At 46.3% G+C, this 21,764-nt stretch overlaps 1 protein-coding gene across 1 annotated transcript in view; it reads left to right on the forward strand.

The window, feature by feature from the left end:
• LOC144771452 (uncharacterized) overlaps window positions 1-21,764 on the forward strand; it is a 129,941-nt gene that overhangs the window by 57,742 nt on the left and 50,435 nt on the right. The window contains exon 2 of the mRNA XM_078655888.1: window positions 10,166-10,374. Coding sequence (XP_078512014.1) covers window positions 10,166-10,374 — 209 coding nt within the window. The remainder of the gene's footprint in view (window positions 1-10,165; window positions 10,375-21,764) is intronic.

Here is a 21,764-nt window from a genome sequence, read left to right on the forward strand (position 1 = left end):
TTCAATTTGCGTTTCTTTCCAAGCTTCGTTGTAAGCTGCATATATACCGGCCGCTATGAAACGTTTTTGACGCTGTTTGCGTGGTCCCATTATTAAATCACGCAAGTCAGCACCGTCTTCAAGTAAAGTCAAGTGTTGCTTAATTTCTGCCAGTGTGGATTTCTGTAGCCATTCGAGGCAGAGTTTCAATACACTTTATGTTGTAACTATCCCTGGATGTTGTCTCTGGGAGTATCTAGGGTCTGGCCTGGTCAATTTGAACCCCTGTATTTTGTTCAGGAATCTATCTTGACAGTTATTTGTGTCTGTGGGCCAGATCAACCATTTTTTCCAATCAGGATGTGTTCTGTTTTGGTTAAAAATATGGGATACATCTATCTCAACATCTGTAGTGCTATTACTGTCAGGTGTTGGCTGTGGAATAGACGGTTTGCTTAAGTCTTTAATTTTGGCTAGGCCAAGACAGGTTGTCTGTTAAATGGTGTCATTCAAGAATATAATTTGTTCTGGGATCATGCAGGCTCTAAATAATGATTCTATACCTTGGACCTGCCAATCTTTGGTACCCCAGATGGTTTTTGTTTCGATGTTGTTTTTCCAAAAATCAAAACCAAATGTAGTCATTTTTTCATAAAATGTTTCTAAATAGATTAATTTAGTGTTTGTCAGCATTGTTTTCACCCCTGTCTTATTTAACAGTTTGAAATAAAACGTTTCTGCATCACTTGTGTTAAACCCTGAGAAGTATGGGAATTTCTCGTAAAATGTTTTTGAACTGCCTTTTGGTGGAGTTGAACAATGTTCCCATTGATTATAATTAAAAACATTTCTAGGTTGAGCAGATTTATGCAAATAATGATGTGCAAAGTGGTTGTAGCAGTACATTAAGTTAAGTTAGTTAAGTTAAAATTTTATTTCTATAGCGCACATCTACTCCAAAGGAGTGTCCCAGCGCTTTATCGAGGCAGCTCAGTATAAAAAAACATAACACGATAAAATAGACATCAGAAAAGGGAGACAAAAAGAAAGACAACCTAAAGGCTAAAAAGCCAGGTCTTCAAGCTCTTCCTAAACAGGAGCAAGTTAGAGGAGGACCGCAAAGCCAGAGGCTTTGATGAGCCCTGTAAGTAATCATGTTCTGTAAATTTTGCTGACATTACTAAATCTGACATCATATCATTAATACTTTCAAAGTCCCAATCATCAGAGAATGTGCTCGGCTTTACAAAGTCACTTAATGAAACCTTAAATTGGTGTGGATACTTCAAGAGCTCGACCGGGCCATACATTTCGTAATCTGTTTTGTCCCAAGCTATCCCACCGGGTATTGGATTGGCTGTGACATTCACTGATGATAGTACTCTTTTCTCGATGTGAGATGACTTGTGTGGCTTTAGGACCAAGTTGATGTTCTGACTTGCTGTGTCCATTGTACTGTATTTTCCCTCAATTAATTTTCCCAAACAAATAACCATGATGAGCCAAAGCAGGAGGAAAAGTACACCTAACACAATCCAAAATTCAATCCATGGAGAAATCAGATATGTTTCTTTGAGTTGATGAAAGAGTTCAGTTACTTTGTCTTTAAAAGTTTTTGTTGTTGGCTGTTCTTCAGGTTCGCTCAGATCCTCAGAAAAGTCATCGTAATTGATGAAGTAGACAGATGCAGTTCTATCAATTGTTGGAATTGCTTCCGGATTTTCATTTGCTTTTGGAATTTTCTTTGTTTCATTAGCAGTGTCCGTGGCTACATCGTCGTAGACAGGTGTTTCTTGATGAACTGGTTTAATTTGGGTTTTAAGAGGTATAAGTTCCATGGCTTTGTTGCATAGTCCTTTTTGATTCACTGTAGGTTTATCAAATGTGATTAGTCTCTCAGTTTGAACCTCTTGTATTGTAGCAAACTTTGGTGTTCTGCTATTTCTTGGGAGTCCACTTGGCCTACTACTTATTATTGGCCACATGATTGTGGTTTTACCAGGTCGATAGATACAACTCGGTTCTCCTTTTTACCAGCAAGGGGCGATAGTACAACTGATCTTGTTCCGTTGACAGCTAAGACAGGTACTGCTTTTCTGTAAGAAGGCCCAAATTCCTTCTTCACCGCGATTTTCTCTCTGACCAGATCCCCAATCTTTGGAATCCAGACAGGCCTTGCTGGGACAGGTGGTTTATCTTCAGTGGCTGTTGGCTGCTTATTTCAGCTTTATGTTGCTCAGATCTTTTCTTGTTTCATTTAAGTCCTGTAAAATAGCCAAACGATCTTTGATATCAAAGCATTTTTCTTCTACCACTGAAGTCTGACTATCTAAGTCCTGAATATGCATTCTAGTACCGAACAATAGTTCGTACGGACTGAAACCTTTTAGAGAATTTCTTGGCAGATTGTTAAGACTACGTTGGACCCTTGTTAAATGTTGGACCCACCCATCACCCGAACCTAATACCCTCGCCGTTATAGATTGCTTTATGTCTCGGTTTTTTCTTTCCACAATCCCGTTTCCCTCAGGATGGAAGGGACAAGAATACTGCAATGCAATTCCCATGCTGGTCATGGCCTCCTTATAAGCTCGAGAGCTGAAAGCAGGACCCTGGTCATAATGTAGCATGACAATTGCGTATGTGCCGATATAGACTCGCAAATCTTTTATAACAGTTCTGGCGTCAGCCGAGCGCTGGGGTCTACATTTTAAGTGAATCTAGTCCTAAATAATATACATTGGGACGCATTTCTCCTGTTTGATTATGCCTATAGATAGCCTTATGCTTTCTAATAGGGGTCCTGGCACTACTCTGGCCGGTTCACTACTGCGATCTCGATTGCAGTTTGGACAATCCTTTGCAAATTTGTAATTTTGCAGGCTCATCCCCGGCCACCATTATTCTGATTGCAGTTCTTTCAGAGATTCCTTGATCGTCTGGTGTCTTAGACCCTCACCCATGTGTGCTTCTTGAGTCAAGAAAATTCTCCTGTTCGTGTTTGGAATTACTCTATCCCCCACTCCAGAGATTCGAGCAAAAGGAACGGAGTTTGCATCGATTATGTATGTATAATTGAGTGTATAGTTCACGGGTAGTGCTGCACAGTCGCCTTTTGAAGACGTTTTTACCGCCAGCATGGTTTCCCCGTCTATGTATTTTTCTGAACGCTTTTTTGTGGCTAGGGAAGCCTGTTTAGTTGCTTCCGCTGTGGCTGTGTCAGCCAATGAATTCCCTGCAACGTGAATGCCATCACGCTGATGACTCAATGTATGTATCACCTGAGTCTTTTGTAGTTCTTTCTGTAAAAGAACTACTTGTTCCCAAAGCGTTTTATGCTTGATTGTGGCTCCTGTGTCATCTTTGTAACCGTTTTGAACCCGTTTCTGCAAGTCATTATTGTAGGATTTGACGCAGTAATGCGAATCGCACACTATTAGTGTCGGGAATTCAAGATCAGCAATATCGAGCGCCATTTTTAAAGCCAATACTTCAGTTCGTTGACCTGAATTGTCTTTTACAGATTGAGACATGGTTACCAGTGGTCTCAATTTATCTCCGTGCCACCGGCATTTAACAACCTCGCACGTAGCATTGTAAGCTTGCTTTCCCCAGACTGAGGGTTGAGCATATCCGTCTGTATATATTACACAGGCGTAAAGTGGTATGGGCAGAATTTCGATTGGCAGAGGATATTCTTTTTCATATGTTAGATCTTTCAGTTTTTTCATGTTCGGGTCAAAATAGTATTTCACTTTATCTGTAGCAAGGGAATTTTCCCATTGTATCCATTTTGGATCTAGTGCCACGGTAGTTAAATTGCGTGGGGTTGTTAATGCCTCAAAGGCTGATTCTGCTGTTAAAACAGTAATCTGTCTGCCTTGGGCTTGGGCTCTTTCTTTTGCTACAGCTGTTTGAACCGCATTTACAATGTTTTCTGCAAGACTGAATGTTTTTTCAGCTTCTGTGTACAAATGTGATTTGTATGCTATTGGTACCTTTTCTCCCTCATTAGAGGTCAGGTACGTAAATCTGCATCTTCCTGGGATGACTCGGATTACAAGGTTGCGTGTGTTATCGCGAGTTTGCAATTTTGTTTTAGCTAACATGTCTGTTTGCAATGATCTCAACATTTCTGTGTGTTTTTGAGTCCAATTGATTGGTTTAAAATCAGGTTTTATTAGTTCATAGAGAGGTTTAACCCTCTCTGCGTAATTTAGAATGTATGTTCTTCCGAAATTCAGGAAACCTAGTATTGATTGTAAGTTCTTCAGCGTTTTTGGTGCTTGGAGTACAGCGCACTTCTCTAAGAAATTGTCTGCTAGGCTTTTGCCTTCACTTGATAATTCATATCCTAAAAGCAGGACTGTTAGATGGGCAATTCGTGACTTTTTAAAGTTGTATTTGTAACCCTCTGCTGCGAACCCAAGTATTATGGTGTTCACTCTTTTCAAGTGAGTATCCAAGTCATCGTCTGTTAGATAGATGTCATCGACATAAGATAATGCCTCATCATCATACATTTGTAGTAACTCTGTTACCCTTGCTGAGAATAAACCTGGGCTATTCTTGAATCTCTGTGGGAGTCGGCAGAAATGTTAATGAGACCCCATTATTGAGAAAGCGGTCAAATACCTGCTTTCAGGTGCTATGTTTTGACAAAAGAATCCATTAGAGATGTCTAATGTCGTTTTATATTTTTTGCGCACGATGTTATTCATTAGTGCTGCACTGTGTGAGTTTTGTACTGCAAATGTCTTGCAACATGAGTTAAGGTGTCTTTAGTCCAAAACTAGACGATATGAATCGTCTGGCTTGGAGACAGGAAACAAAGGATTGTTCATTTGTGAGGTGCATGTTTCAATCACCCCCTGGTATTCAAGTTGATCTAAGATCTCCCTGACTTGTTTTTTAGCTTCTTGCTTAATTGGGTACTGCCTTTGTGCAGTTGGTTGACATTTTAACTGGATTTTGTGAGGAGGAGAGTCCTCATCCCATCCTACATGATTTTTATATAATGCAGGAGCCTGGGCTACCGTCCACTTTCTTGCAAGTGTATATTTTTTATGAATCGGAATATGATTTGAGAAGGCAGGCATAATCATTTCTTCGCCATGTGGGCACTCGCTGACAAACTCTGGTGGCCAGTCTTTCTCAGCTAAAAGGATATCATAGCCTTTGGAAAGATTATCCCAAAATAGATCCCTTATTTTCCTAGTCTTATCTCCCTCTATACGTAATGTTATTTCGTATATTTTATGAGGTTTGCTAACTCTGGTATCTGCAGTTTCCACCTGAATGTATTCATTCATGTCCACTGTCTCCAGATGATTCATCAGGATCTTGCGAGCTATGGTCACTTCTGCTGCGCTGTCTAGCACTGTCTGGGCCCACTCTCCGTTTTTCAGCTGTGTCCTCAGTATCCTCGGCATGTTTGATTATTTTAATACTGGCTACCTTCTTTTTTGGAAATTGTAATTTTTTACTTTGATGAGCAGGTTCCTTGTCTTTGGACTTGACGTGCTCTTCCCTGTGTTCTGACCGTCCTCTTCTTTCCGATTTCTGTGAGGAAGTCTGAAAAGATCGAGAGGGACGTGTATCAATATCTTGATATCTATCAGGTTTCTTCAAATTATCCCTATTTATAGGATGTATCTTTTCTCAGAGGGCTCCCTCTGGGGAGACTTGTGTCCTTGGTCCGGAAATCTTTCTCTCCGCCGAGGAGACCTTCCTCTGGACTGGAATCTTTTTTCTTTGGGAGTGGATTGTTTATTTCCATCCCAGCTCTTTTTTGGAGTATTTAGATTATTTTGAATAAATATCTTTTCAGAATTTTCAGTTAGTTGGGGTTTTACTGGTTTCCCACCCAAACTATCTCTTCCTAGTTCTTCATAGGATTTTTCTATGATTCTGGCAAGTTCAAATGGTTGTTCTGCTATATCTGTTTCTTTCAATTTCTGGCGGATTGCCACAGATGCTGCTTCTCCTTTTATGTTGGCTAATAATATAGCCGAGACCTGCTTGAAGTCTTTCAGTAATTTCATACCCAGAGTTAAAGCAGGTTCTGGACCGTATTAATTTTGAATCTGTCTTAGCACATCGGGTATTACCGCCATGGACGGAACACCATGTGTTTTTGTGTAAATGGAAGCAAAGACTGTGCCCCAAGTGTCACAGTCCTCCACATGTGGTGCGATCCCCATTGGAAGACAGATAGTCAGAATTCTGTGTTTCTCAGTAGGGGTAGTATCCGGAAATACTGCCTCTATTTGAGTGGTTTTTTGTGCTAACCGGAATGGAATTTGTTCCCGTTTTATGGGTACTTTACCCAGACATGATTGTATGTTCTGTGGTGTAATTTTGTTTGTGTTCCCCTGATGAGGGGTCAGCTGTGGAATGTTAATAGCTGGTTGGACTGTTTAAGTCCGCATTACATATTGGACTAATTGTCTATGTATTTTAATTAGTATTTTTAGCTGGGCTAAAAATTCTGGTACTGACATTTTTTCAATGTCTGGATGTGGTGTGTATCTGGCTAGAACCGGCCACGTTGCTCCTGGTCTACCTAGTGGACCGAGCCTGGTGATGTGATTATTATGTTTTAGGGCGCCTTTAAACCAGAGCAGGTGCTCTTGGTATTTTAATGGGATTTCGACCTCCTCGAAAGGAGTGTACTCTTCCGGAGGTTCCTCTATTTTGTAATAGTGGAATTCGTGTGTGACAGCGTTTGCTGCTGGAAAGTTTATCCATGAATAGAATACCTCTGTCTGCCGATATTCATGTGCCTCAATTACAAATATGACTGTACCACCTCTCGATGTTAGTCCATTTTCTATAAGTTTAAGGGTTATAGTTTTCCTTATATTGACGGGAATGAGTATAGCATTCGGGTCGCTTTGCAGGAGACTTGTGTCATCCACTAGGAGTCGAGCTGCTATTCTAGCTGCCTCCCTTTCGTCATCACTTCCTGCCATTTTTACTGACAGAAAGGTTTTTGTTGCAGATCAAGTTTCAAGGAAACAAGGATTAGGTGCACACTATTTTGGAACACTGTATCCTTCAACGTTGACTGAACCAAAAACTATACATAGAAATCTCTTCCTACTAAGTCCCACTCCAGACGTCTTTTGGAGTATTTACGGGAAAAAGGGTCTGTGTGAAAAAGCATGACTGAGTTACTCTAACCTCTTGCGTTAGATTTATCGCCTTACCAAACGTTGGGCGCCATGTAGTGTAATTCCTATATTCCCAATAGGCTCTGCGCATTGGAATAATATATTCAGCAGTGTAGACGTAGGACTGAGGTCGACTAGGTCTCTACTGACTATATTAGACTTAAGGTTTGCCAGCTAGCTCAGAGGTCACTAGAAACTTTCTCGAATAAACGAGGAGGAGTTTAACCTCCCTGGATAGACAAGAAGGGATTAGCTTCTGACAACCATAAAACATGACAACTTTGCTCCCTCAGAATAAGAGTGTATCTCTAGAGTCGTGTGAAAACAAAAGACAGCTGTTTCACTCAGTCAAATGTGCGTACTTAGTTTCACCAGATTGCAGAGAAAAGAGAGACGGGCGTTTTCAATAAAAGTTGTAATTTATTGAGCAGTCTTCTTCCTCTTACAAGAGAAATGAATTGCCACAATTGCAATACTTATAGTAAAGTAAAGTGCGTACAGTAAAAGGAGGATTATAAAATAATACTGTAAAAGCATTGATATGGTTTCTTAGCCATATGATACTTTAAAATAGATAAAATATATACATACATATATACATTGACTAATCGTACTCAACTGGTGCTTCTAAATACGCCTACCCCGGTGTACCTGACCTAAGCCTAATACGTGGGAAGGAGTAAGTAAGTAGCAGTTTAAGTTAAGTTTGTTTTGCCAAGAATCTGACTCAAGAATTCCCTGTAAGGGTTTAGTCAGCTCCGAACCTGGGTAATAGAAAGCAGGAGGTCTTGTATCTTTCTCTCAGGACTCGATTTCCCAGTAACCAGCGAAGGTATCTGGAAACACCGGAGCTGGATTTCTCGGCAGGAGAAAAGACAGCGTCTCTCTCAGTGCGTCAAAGAGGAGGGGCAGCGTCCGTGGGCTCTCGCATCAGCTGGGCTCTCGGGCAAGTAGATAGCTGCTCTGCTCCAAAACCACCACCGTGTCTTTGCTTAAGGCAACGTTGGTATATTTATACCTGAAAGGTGCCGGGTTTGACGTAAGGTTGGACATAAGACGTCAATAAAGATGTCACTAAGAACTGGCCGTTCTTACAGTGCTTTACAGGAGTTCTAGGACGAAATCAAAACAAAAGCAAGGGGGATTTCCCAGGTTGCTGGAGGTTTCGTTTTGTTTAGAGAACTCGTTGTGCTTTCTAGGGGGCCGGGGAAGTAGCCTTGCTTAATGTGACAGCATGTGCTATGACTGAATATGGATATGATTACTATGCCGTTGTATGGATATCATTGATTATAACCGGACAAGGGCATAAAATAGAAATATCGATTCAGGTTCCTAGATAAAAACACCACACACTGGTTATGATTTAGCTGGACTACTGACATTACAGCATCTCTATCAACTGGACACAAATTATATCTCACCTACTACGCACAGGACATCCCTGATGTGGGCTTCAGATATCAAACTTTGCTACATCTGCATAGATTGTGCGAGTTCTTTTACAGGCGTGATGTTGCTCAGAACAAGTTATCTGTTTACCTTCCTTGAAATATTTCCTTGCTGAAGTACATTTTTCGCATATTTAACAATGAGAACAGTTGCAGGACGCAATGCTCCTTGCAAGATTCACATCTCGTTCTTTCAACCTGAAAGGGGGAAGCAAAGCTCGAAGTTGAAGCAAGCATTGGCATAGCCAATGGGTCTCGCTTTTGGGACCTTGTAAGTATTTATTTATGCAGCACAATATCCTTGGTGAAAGAACATCAACTGTTGCATGGCTAAACACTTATAAGGTCCCACAGACGAGACCTATTGGCTATGCCAATGCTTGTTTAGCCTTGTGAATGGTGCTCCCAATGTACATTCTGCCACAAGGACACATTAAACAATATCCACAGTACTCCATGTTACAGGTTAGGACTTTTCTAATTGCGAATTCCCTAGAAGTGTTCGGGATCATGAGTCTGGAGCAATTCGAGCTTCTGCTGCAAACCTTGCATTTCATACAACAGGAGAAACCAACTCCCTGTTGTGGGTAGCCTTTGGAAGTGTGTTGTGTGACCAGGTTGTGGCTTAGGTTGTCTTTTATCTTTCACTAATGGGGATGGTTTTTCCTGTTGTATGAAAGGCAAGTCTTGTAGCAGTAGGGAACAAAAGATGAACTGACTTGACTTGACACAGAAGCAGAAATGACTAAACCCGCCACAGCTTATAAATCACCAAACCAGCCAAACCAGCCAATTACACATTGCTCCATCCAGCCCACTCACTCTTGAGACAGACGCCCCAGCCTTGCACCCTATGGGATCAGTGCTTTAAATGGAAAAATAGAAGTGCAGGTACTCTGTAGTAGAGAACCTGCTTGTTTCAGAGAAGTGCTGGTACTCTCCAATTAAAAGTATTACGTCGCTCTTGAAAAGTGCCAATACTCTCCCTCTCAAAATAAAAGTGCTGATACTCCGTATCGGGCAGTACCGGCCCATTTAAAGCACTGTGTTGGATCCCTAGTTTGGGGATGTATGTCGTTACAACGCATGCTATTACAACGCATGCCTTTACGACGCAGGTTTTACAACGCAAGTTGCGTTGGGGGGTGCTGGAAAGTGAATAGTTTAATTTACTATTCCAACTCCAGTCCCCGTGGATGGTAGGGAAGGTGTTGGATAGTAAATTAAAACTATTCCCTGTCCTAGAGCGCCCCCCAGTGCAATGTGTTGTAATGACTTGCGTTGTAATGGTTGCGTCGTAATGGTAGTGCGTTGTAACAGTTGTGTTCTAAAGGATGTTTCCCCTAGTTTGGTGATGCCATGAAAAGTGTTACTGTCCATTACTACAGATTAGCTGGCACACAGCTGCTACACTTCCTACTCCTAGGCTTTCCACTCTGAAAACACCGGTTTAGAGTTGAAATATATGAAACATGCACATGGAGAGAACATAACTATGATATTAGTTGTTTATTATGTTGTCCATTTTACATCTCTGTTACATCTTTGTACTTTCTGCAGATCAAACACAACTTTATACATTTTTGGAACTGGCGTTCATTTATGCTGGAGAAAATGCTGACAAAACATTTTTATTCCGAGATGCCATCTCTGTATGTGCGCCCATCATTTGTGACCTGACCTCTGAATCAGGGTTAGAGGAATTTCTCCCAGGTTTGGATATTGTCAAATGTGCTGTAGAAGATGACCCTCGTCTTCCAACTATGCTGGTGAGTGGGTGCTTTTTTTACTCCTAAAAAAGATCCTTAAAATATTTGAAATACATAATTCATTCATTCAATGTAGATGATTCAGGCAAATTTTTGATGATTTGGATGCAAAATTATCACGCTATGAAGCAATGATGATAGTGAGATTCAATTCCGCAATGGAAGGATTGAATGAAATTTCGGAAATGTACAAATTATCATAATTGTACTTATGAAGAAAAATTAAAATAAAGACACAACATTTTGACATCGAGCCCGCTTATACCGTTAGACATTCCATGTCATAACACTGCACGACTCAGCAAAGAAAAACCTGATCAGATACCCAGAATCTACTCAGAAAAAACCAGGGCCAACGTAGAACATGAGCGCCAACACTTTCAAATATGGCGCTGCTGTTCCACAGCAGAATAGGACGGCTCCCATAGCCAGCGCTTCCCGGAATTAGCATATACTGAGAGGACGCATGCGCACACGATAGTACGACGGATAGCGCACCCACAGATCCCTAGGAGCCGGCGTCTGACAACAAAACCATAAGATTAAGGTAATTACCCATAACGAAGCTCGGTATTGAATCATTGAACGGACAAACAGACGTGCCATACGTTGCACCGCTGACCTGACAAACATGTAATATTTTGTCATTTCAGGTTTCAAAGTCGGTTCCCCGCTATGGCGTCCTTCGAACAAGGTAAACACACGCCGATCAGCATAGGTATCCCTTAAAACTCTGGGTAACCACATTAAAATATGCATTAATTTCGGTTGCCTCCACAGGGACTCCACTAAGACATCCCCTAAATTAAAAGAATCCGGAAGCCAAAAAGAATTCAAATAGGTAAGAAAACATATTTAGACCCAGAACAGAAAACAGAGCCCTAATGAATGCCCATCAAACTTACACACATATTATTTACTTACAAGGTGCTACACTGAAACCAAGTGACAGTGGTGAGTGATACCAACTAAGTCAGGTTGATTGCATTGGTCTGTTGTGTATGGTGTAGGGTTGAACTAAGCGATGTCCTTTAATGTCATTCAGGTTGTCCAGCGTCGTCATATTGATGTTACAATTAATGGTGATACAAAAATGAGGTAAGATCTTAAACAGTGGCTGTTGAGCTACATAGTGGTTTCTAATATGTCAGAGAACCTATCCCTAACGAAGGTCTCCCCCTTCTTTATCCCACAGTTTGGTCCTGATGAGAACTCGAGATTAAAAAGAGTTCGAAACGCGTAGACCGGATGTTTATTATGCCATAAGAATACTGTTCAAGACATAAGATTCTGTACAAACAAACTAAAATATATATTAAGTACATATCTATGGCAGCATTGTAAATACAGTGCATGATTTTTCTCTGATGTATTGTAAATAGTGTGTTGGTTTTGCTGAGTGTATGAGAGTGTATGCAAGTGATTCACATATGAGTGGTTGGATGAATGAGAGAAGAAAAGGGAGTGTTTTAGTATATTGAAAAGATTTCAATTTTTTTTTGTATGTTACGTATTGTATTTGAACTTGACAAATGTTTTTCATAAAAAGATGAACAAATAATCATATGAAGTAAAAAAGAAAATAAAAAACTCAGATTTATTCAAGGAAATCAGACCCACTCACTTTATGTTCTAGTCAAAAGTGAGTTGTTCAAATTGATGGTTAAATATGAATGGCAGCATTGGCATGTTTGTGATTATATTACTTTAGGCTGTGGCTTGGCCTTGCTGCTTGGGAGCCCGTACCCAGTGGTGTTTTTTGCTTATAAGTGTTTAGCCATGCAACATTGATATTGATGTTGTTGCATAAAGGATATTGTGCTGCATAACTAAATACTTAAAGGTCCCAAAAGCGAGACATATTGGCAATGTCAATGCTTGTTATTTAATGCAGCATGTCGTGCCCAGGTAGAGGGCCTTCTGAAAAGGTGAAAGTGACACCATGCGTCTCAAAAGAGTAACAAATTGACAGTTGATCGACGGTTATAAAGTGCCCTATAGCCCTTGGCTTCCAATGTTCTCCTCTCCGAGAGTAGTTTACTGGACTAGGATACATTATTCTAAACAGTGTGTATACACTAGCGGGAAGAATAACACAGTGCACAAGCAGGGGAGACAATATTCATGTTCTAATTATGAACACATTTCAAAAAAGGGGGTGGTGATGGACAGAGTATCTGAATTAAGCAGAACACTCCTACCCCGTCAAAAGATCAGGGCTTGATCCATCACCGTTTTTTAGCTCACTGCACCATCCCAGTTCAGAACCTGGCTATATGCAAATTAGTCTGGCCCTGGCCCAGTGCATCATGGGAACAGGGCAGACCAAACTACCAAGCCAATTCTTTACTGAAAAGGAAACAAGCTTCTGGGGACCGGTTTCTGGCATTGCAGCCGTCTTCGGCCGGGCTTGCTTGAATCCTGATGGTGCAGTGAGTAAGGGACTCACATCTGAGCATACCCTTCCACACTTGTGGTGGCTAAAACGATTCAAAAAGGGGGGTGGTGATGGACAGAGTATCTGAATTAAGCAGAACACTCCTACCCCATCAAAAGATCAGGGCTTGATCCATCACTGTTTTTTAGCTCACTGCACCGTCCCAGTTCAGAACCTGGCTATATGCAAATTAGTCTGGCCCTGGCCCAGTGCATCATGGGAACAGGGCAGACCAAACTACCAAGCCAATTCTTTACTGGAAAGGAAACAAGCTTCCGGGGACCGGTTTCTGGCATTGCAGCCATCTTCGGCCCGGCTTCCTTCCAGACCATTCCTCATCCGTCAGTGGTTCCTGTAAACAGACATCCCATCTAGCTTTCGCACACACAGTTATACCCCCCTCCTCCTCTTGTGATGCTCGATAGAGCTTAGATATCATCTTCACACGGGTATCTGCGGTGTACATCAGTTGCAGCGCATGCAGCGCAGGTGGTTCTGTTGGAAACGACGGATAGAGATCACGCACCACTGCCCGGAGTCTGACATATGTGAATGTAGCCATAGCGTTATTATTAGTGCTATCCAGTAAACTCTGCAACGCAAGAAATTGTCCTTCAGGAAAAACATCCCCAAATTGTTCGTATCCCAGCGCCCTGTAATAGCTGTAGTGCACCAACCTCACTCAACACCGAGATGCCTACATGCTGCAATAACGGCATGGCCGGGGCATACAGTGGCAATCTATCAGAGCGCCTTCCTAATTCTCTCCATGCTTTCGCAGTGCACTGCACCGTGTCAACCTCACCTTTCTCATGCACTGAGTGCGGATTCACTACCATAGCCTTTAACGGCAACGGGTATATTGCCTCAGCTTCTATTGCTACATGAGGGGTGTATGGCAGCGCCGACATCCAATACGAGGCAAAATGTGCTTGGGCACATAGATAGTACAATCTCATATCCGGTACAGCGAATCCGCCCATCTCCTAGGGTTTGGTCAGAGTATCCCACTGCACTCGCGGATTCTTGCCCCCCCAAGCCAATGTGATCAGCTGGGACTTAAGCGTTGCAAAAAAAGTAGACGTCAAGGCAAGACGATTGTTGACAAAATAATACAAAAATGTAGGAAGCACCACCATTTTGATGAAAGCAACCCGATCAGCAAAGGAAAGGGGCATACGGATCCAGCGCGCCACCTGATCGTCCAATTTCGAAAGCGCCACTCCGTAATTAGCTCGCATCACTTCCTGGGAGTCTCTGTGTATCCATATCCCCAGATATCTGACAGGTTCCGTGGCCCATTCCAATGGGAATTCTAAGGGAAACGGTACCGTAATGTCTGTTAAGGGCATCAGTATAGACTTATCCCAATTAATGGTTAGACCAGAGAAGCGTTCAAATCTGACATATTCCCTGAGCTCCCCCTCAAGATATTTATCAGGTTCTCGGATATACAACACCATATCGTCGGCATACATGGATACAGCCAACGATCGGAGATTAAAACGTAAATCCGAAGCAGCATGCCTCTGACGTAAAATACAGGCTAGGTGTTCCATAACTATAGCAAACAATAAGGGTGGGAGTGGACATCCCTGCCTCGTGCCTCTCCGTATAGCAAAGGGCACCGACACTCGACCATTCACCCTCACTCGAGCAGTTGGATTAGTATTTAATAACGTAATCCATGATGTGAAGATATAAGGCAGCCCCATTCGATGTAACACCGCCAGCATATATTTCCAAGCCACAGAGTCAAACGCATTGGCGGCGTCCAGAAGGACCGCCACCGCTGCTAGATCACGCTTTAGCAAATAAAGAATAGCGAACAATGCTCTCAGATTATGCGACATCGAGCGTTGAGGCACAAAGCCAGATTGATCCGGCAGTACCATAATGGGCAAGATCAGTCGCAGGCGTGTAGCCAAAACTTTGGCAAGTATCTTCACATCCGTATTCATCAGGGACAATGGGCGATAAGACTCACACCTGTCATGTTGTTTACCAGGCTTCGGAAGTGCTACTAGAAGGGCTTCCCTCATTGTCGCCGGGAGTTGACCTTGTTCCAGAGCCTCCTCAAGCACTGCTGCCAAGTGAGGCAATATCAGATCTACATATTCTTTATAAAATTCTGGCGGAAGCCCGTCAGTACCTGCCGCCTTACCATTCGGCAACGCCGCTATCGCATCCCGTAGCTCCCCTTCCGTTATATGATGCATTAAAAAATCTTGCTGCCCCTTCGATAGCCAGACTAGTGCTATGTCCTCCAAGTATTGCGCTAGTTCATCTTCTCCTGCCGTTTCCTTATGGTCATACACATGTGCGTAATATTGCACAAAACAGTCGAGTATGCCTTCCCCATCTGTCCCCGTCTTGTCACCATCTTTGATTTCTTGCACTCCACAATACTTGGCCCATGGCTCCTTAATTCTACCCGCCAATGCATGCCCTGGTCGACCCCCTTCCCCATAATGCCGCGCCGTAGCACGCTTGGATAAATATTTAACCTCCTGCTCCGAGAGATCATTACATTCCGTAACTTTAGACCGTATGGATGCCAACAAGTCACCGCTCGGTCGTGCCTCACACTGTCGTTCCAGTCCCAACAGTTCACGCTCAAGTCTGTTCATGGAGTCCCTAAGAGACTTAAGCACCCCAGCCTGCAACCCAATACACGCCGCACCCACCGTCACCTTAAAAGCCTCCCATACAACACATGCATCATCCACCGAGCCCACATTTCTATAAAAAAAATCCTCAATCATCTCTCTGAGACCCTCACGCATCACCTGATCAGTCAGTGCCCCAGGTGGAAGTCTCCATGAAAATGGCGCACGAGTGTGCGACGGCATCCAGTCCTCCATCAATACAGGAGCATGATCAGACAGCGTATGTGGTAAATGCTCCGTCCTCCGCACCCACCCACTAACATCCTTTGTCACCAACCAATAGTCTAGACGAGACCAGGTATGGTGTGCAGATGTATAACAAGTTCCCTCTTTCGCACCCGGATGCCCCAGCCGCCACATATCCACTAGGCCCAATTCAAGCATACCATCCCGCACCGCACCACACGCTCTCTTCGTCTGTACATGCCCATCTTCCTTCCTGTCTAAATCACGGTCTAACGTCACATTCAAGTCCCCCCCCCGCAGACAATCGCAGAGAGAGGCAGTGCATACACCTTGTTCCATAGAGTGACAAAGAAGTCAGGGTCATCAATATTTGGTCCATACACATAGTTATAAATGTACCACACAATTTACCATGTATAATAATCTAGCGACCTTCCTTATCTATCTCCTCGTGAAGGCTCACAAAAGGAACATTTTTTTTAATTAGTATCATAACACCCCTGGCATAAGAGGAATATGAAATTGCCAATTTTGTGCCCTGCCACTGTCGTGCTACCGTCTCCGCTGCCTGCCCTCTAAGATGTGTCTCCTGGAGGAATACCACATGCACATTATGTCTATTCAGATAAGCTATCACCTGTCTGGTTTTCTATGGCCTATTAAGTCCGCGCACATTCCAGGATAACCAAGAAATTTTGTCTCCCTTATCCATACTGATCATAAGTACGTGTGTTCCGCCAAATAGTCAGCAAATCCTCTCCCCTCTCACTGCCAACAGTCCAGTTCCATATCATCCCGCTCCATAAGGTAATCAGTCCCCTAGAGTAGCCAGTTAATCCCCTGTGCAACCCCATGTATACCATCCAACACACCTTGAGCCCGCAGTCCAACCTCCCCTTCCTCCCACCCACTTCAGCATCCCCAACCTGCCAAAGATCACCCCTACACCCTTGCCCCTCCCTACCCACTCCCTTCCCTGACTCACAACAACTTAGAACAGTCCCATAGTCACCCTTCAACCCCCCTCCCACTTCAGCCACCCCAACCAGCCAAAGCTCTCCCGAACACCCAAATTCCCCCTCCCCCTTGCCCCCGTAATTGTGCTTTGGGGTACTCCCATATGTGGGGGCGTAGAGGCGCTTAACTCCCGCATACAACGACACGGGACGTGACCAAGCTAAGAGTATGTAGTTCCGCTGCCATCCACCGGCAATAGCACCCTCCAGCATATTTGACAGAAAAAGATAAAACCACAGTCGGTAGCGCAAAGGCAATAGCACAAATACGAATATGTACACGCTGTCAATATCTCAACACTGTTTGAAAAGCTAGACAGTAGACCCACCCCACAAAGCATCGTCACACTAGCAGAGTCACTTCTTCAGTGTAGTAAGCAACCCCTCATCTGAACCTTACACACATGTCATAACAGTTGAGAGAATTGCAAGGTAAACCGTTGCGCAAACAGATAACATTGCTTTCAATGGGGGCGTGGCCAAGCAGCATGGCCGACAGGACGTGAGCTCCTCCAGCTCCGTCCCGAAGACCAGCATCATCCTATAATTGATCCTACCTGGGCTCCCCTGGTCGCTGCACAAGCTTGTCGTTGAGAGCTGGGACCCCGCTGGGTCTCATGAGCCTGGAAAAACGGACCCTCGACCTGCGTGCTGCTGCAAACGCCGACATGGGTGCTCCCTGAGAGCGGAGACGGCGGGCTGAATCACGCTACACCGGGGACTGGGCCTACACGAGGATTACGCGTGCGCCATCCTGGGCTCCCGACCTGGTCGAGCCCCCTGGTGCCCATCGGAGATCTGGCCGCGACTACCGGGCGGTGAGTGGGAGACTGGGGAGCGGCTGCTCTACGACCCTGCTGCTGTGTGGTGCGGAGGAGGTCCGGACGGAGGCGCCGTCCATTTTGCGCACTACTCCTAAGTCGGAGCTCTTGGGCCCCCCTCCCCCCCTGCTTCTATCGTTACCGGGGGCTGCATCCCGTACCCCCCGTGGCGGCTGCTCCTGGTGGGGGAGACCATGCATTGCCGCGCCTGGTGACCACGGGAGCCTCTGAGCTGCTGCGTCCTTAGCTGGACCCGACGCCTACACTGATCCTCGCACGGACTGGGGGCCTGCCTCCCTCCCCCGGCCGGACACCAGCCTGTCTGCCCCTTTGGCTCCTTCCTGCCCTACTGCCTCCGAGGGGGACTCTGAGGCGACGCCGCTGGGCCCACTGTCGGACGCGGCCCACCCTCCCCCACACGCCCGCCATCTTGGGGCCTATGCTGGACTGCCTCTGAGAGGACTGCGGCGATTGGAGGCGACGAGTGGCCCTGTCCCTCTCGGCCCAGATCTACGGAGCCTGGGGGATTTTCTGATGGACTGCCAGCAGTGAGTACTGTGGGGGGAGGTGGTGCTGGAGCCCGCGTCCCCACTGGACTTGCTCATTGCTCCCTAGGTGGGGTCCCATATCCTGACCCCTGTTGACGAGTGGTGGACGAGTGTGGCCCCTGCGCTGTTTGGCCTCCCGGCCCCCTTGAACTACTGCTGCTGCGCCGTCTGTGTGGCGCGGGGGGGCGTCTGCCATTCCTGCTGGGATCGGTTCTGGGGGGGCCCTCTTCGATCGGCTGTACTGGGGGTGCGCACTTGGGCCCACACAGACTTGAGCTGCTCGCCATGACGGGCCGCACGGGTCGAGGTCCGAAGACCTCCCAACCTAACACAATCGTCCAATACACCACCCCTCGCCATCAACCGCAGAGGATCACGCGGCAGACGGGCCCGGGGGACGGAGGTGAGGACCCGCCGGAGCCGACCAGAGATGAACTCCTAAAGGCTATTCAGGGTTCCCATGCGGCCCTGGAACACCAGATTGAGACAGTCTCAATAGATGTAAACCTTCTGAGGACGGACCTTCGCAACGTCGCGGACAAGGTCTCGGATGCGGAAGGCAATATTACTCAGCTGCAGGGGGAGGTCGCTTCCCTACAAAAGTCGCTTGCCCAGCTCTCCTCTACCACCCGGGCACTGGAAAGACGCGCCGAGGATGCGGAGGGACGGGCGCGTCGGAGCAACATACGAGTCCTGGGGGTACCGGAACGACTGGAGGCGGGGAACCCTGAACGCTACCTAGAGACTTGGATCCGTGAGCACCTGTGTCCGACTGGATTGTCCAACGTCTTCATCGTGGAACGGGCGCACAGAGCCCTGGTGCCCCCTCCGCGACCGGGAGAGGCTCCTAGAGCCCTCATTGCGAAAATTCTGAACTACAAGGACCGTGATTGTATCCTCAAGGCGGCGAGGGAGACGGGGCCCCACATGATAGAGAACTCTCGCATCTCCATATACCCTGATTATACCCAACAAGTGCAGGAGCAGAGGAAATCCTATTTAGGGGTTAAACAAAAACTCAGTGCCATGCAGCTTCAGTACATGCTCCTGTATCCTGCCAAGCTCAAAGTGCTTGCCCAGGGCCGGGCACATTTCTTTGAAACGCCTGCGGAGGTCTGGGAATGGCTGGAGATCAGGGGGGATGACTTACCCCCGGGAGAACGAGGGGGCTCACGTGACACTTGGGGTACCAGGCCGCAGAGACGGCGTCGTGGCAGGAGAAATCGTCGCTCCAGGTCCCGGAGTTCTCCTGAGGCTCGACCCACGGTGGGACCGGATGGGGCCATCCTTATGAATGACTCGCTGACGGGGGCTGGCTCGAGCTCGGCGGGGGCGGCTGCTCCTGACGACATCCTGGTACCGGACACCTTACAGGACATACTGCTGGACACAGCTTCTACGGCCCCGGTGGTCCCAGAGACGGCCGTACCGGCACAGGAGTCGGAATGATCCTTGTTTAAACTGTTATGACGCCTCTATGTGCCCACTCTCGGATAAGCGGGCCTCCTCTCACCTGCGATTCTTTTGCCTGTAGCATTTCAACATTGTCACCGGGACCTTCCGAACTCTGGTCGGTACCTTGAGATTGCATTTGGGTCATGTGAGCTATGGGAGGTCTGAAGTGGAATTGCCTATTGTCGTGTTTACCTTATTGTTGCGACTGGGGAGATATGCCCGGGTGCCTTTCTTGGATACCTTGGTCTTTCGGGAAGCTGGGTTGTTGGGTGGGTGGGGTTGTATTGCTTGTGTGAGTGTGTGTGGAGTGTGTGATATGGGGTGGCTGTGCACGTCCTGGCACTGGCGGGGGAAGGGCGGGGTGGCGTTTTTAGTTGTTGCTATCCTGATGCTCGTGGGTGGTGGGGGAGAGGGTGTTCTTGCAAAAGTTTCATGTTTTGGGGTTGTTGGGGGGTGGGGTCGGGATTGTGATATGGATGACACTGACTTTATGTGCGTATTGGTTCCGATTTGTGGGAAGCTTGACGTCAGAGCTGCATCCCTAGATTTGAATGTGGTGCGGGCCACTTGGAAGCGGCCCGGATTGCGCCTATACTGTAGCCCGTTTGGGCGTACGCATTGGCCATGGGATTTAAGTTTTTAACATGGAATGTGCGTGGCTTGGGCACGTGCACCAAGAGACACAGGGTCCTTACCTTCCTTAAACGCCATGGGGTTTCGATTGCTTGTTTACAGGAGACACACCTGGATGAGGAAGGCGCACAACGCCTAGCTAGAAAGTGGAGAGGCCAGGTTTTCCATTCTTCTTATTCTACATATGCTAGGGGGGGTTCTTATTTGGGTGGCCCCGGGTATACCCTGTTCTGTCCAATATATTGACGCGGATGTCGAAGGCAGATACATATTGGCGAGAATCAGATTAGATGATAAGGACCTCCTACTTCTGAATACGTACGCCCCGAATATTGATGATCCGGCATTTTTTTCCCAAGTGCAGGATGTTGTGGCTCCGAATTTGGACGCGCCTCTCCTTTGGTTTGGAGACTTTAATTGCGTACTGCACCATGAGCTGGACCGTCACCCGTCCAGAGAGGGCACTAAGCCCCGCATGACGGCGCGCTTACAAGACGTAATGCATAATCTTGGGGCAATGGACGTGTGGCGTACTTGCCACCCCACACAGAAGCTTTACACATGCTATACTCTGACACACGGTACACATAGTCGACTAGACCGGGTCCTCGCAGCTAATCTTCCTTCCTCACTTACATTGACGGTCACACACCAGGCCCGATATCTGTCGGATCATGCCCCGGTCACGTGTGTAGCACAGTGGTCTAATCGAGCATCGCGCCCACGCACGTGGCGCCTGCCGTCTGACCTGCTCCAGGATCCGGTGGCCAGAGATCATGTCGCAACGTCGCTTTCTGACTACTTGCAACTCAATTGGGTGGGGGATGCCCTGTCCTACTCCACTCGATGGGAGGCTCTTAAAGCAGTCGTACGCGGAGCGTGTATGGGCTTATCATACGGGGTCAGGAAACAGTTGCTCTCTGACCTACAGACTGCGGAGGATGCACTCATGCGCGCCCAATCCCAGCCCGATCCGAACGCGTTGGACCAACAGGCGGAGGGTCTTGCCCTGGTATCCATCCACGACGTGTTAACGCGTCTTGACAAATTTACGCTAGGCCAATATAGGCAACGTCTACACCGTGAGGGGGACAAGTCGGGTCGATTATTGGCCTGGATTCTTCGTCGGGAGTTTACGCCCGAACGGATCGTGGCCCTTCGGAACCCCGGTGGCGCTATGGTCCACTCAGAGGCGGATGTTCTTACAGTCCTTCGAAGTCATCTGCAAACTGTATATGCCACTGACCCGTCCATAACAGCGGACGCCTACCACTCGTATCTGGAAGGCCTCCACCTGCGAACCCTGCCGGAAGCTGTGGCGAAGGAACTCGATGTCAAGCTAACGCTGGGTGAGATTACTGCGGCGATTGCCGTCCTCCCCCGAGCCAGGACACCTGGTGGGGATCGATACCCGGCCGAGTTTTACCAGGCCTTTGGAGATATCCTGGCCCCCCACTCTTACAAGTCTATAACGAGGCTCTGCGAACTGGCACCCTCCCGCCTTCCATGAATCAGGGTGAGGTGTGTATGATCTAAAAGCCTGGGGGTGATAAAACAGACCCCGCAGCTTATCGGCCTATCACGTTGATCCTTACTAAAATGCTGGCCACTCGCCTCACCCCGCA

Source organism: Lissotriton helveticus, chromosome 8 (assembly GCF_964261635.1).
Source record: "Lissotriton helveticus chromosome 8, aLisHel1.1, whole genome shotgun sequence".
Taxonomy (NCBI): Eukaryota; Metazoa; Chordata; class Amphibia; order Caudata; family Salamandridae; genus Lissotriton; species Lissotriton helveticus.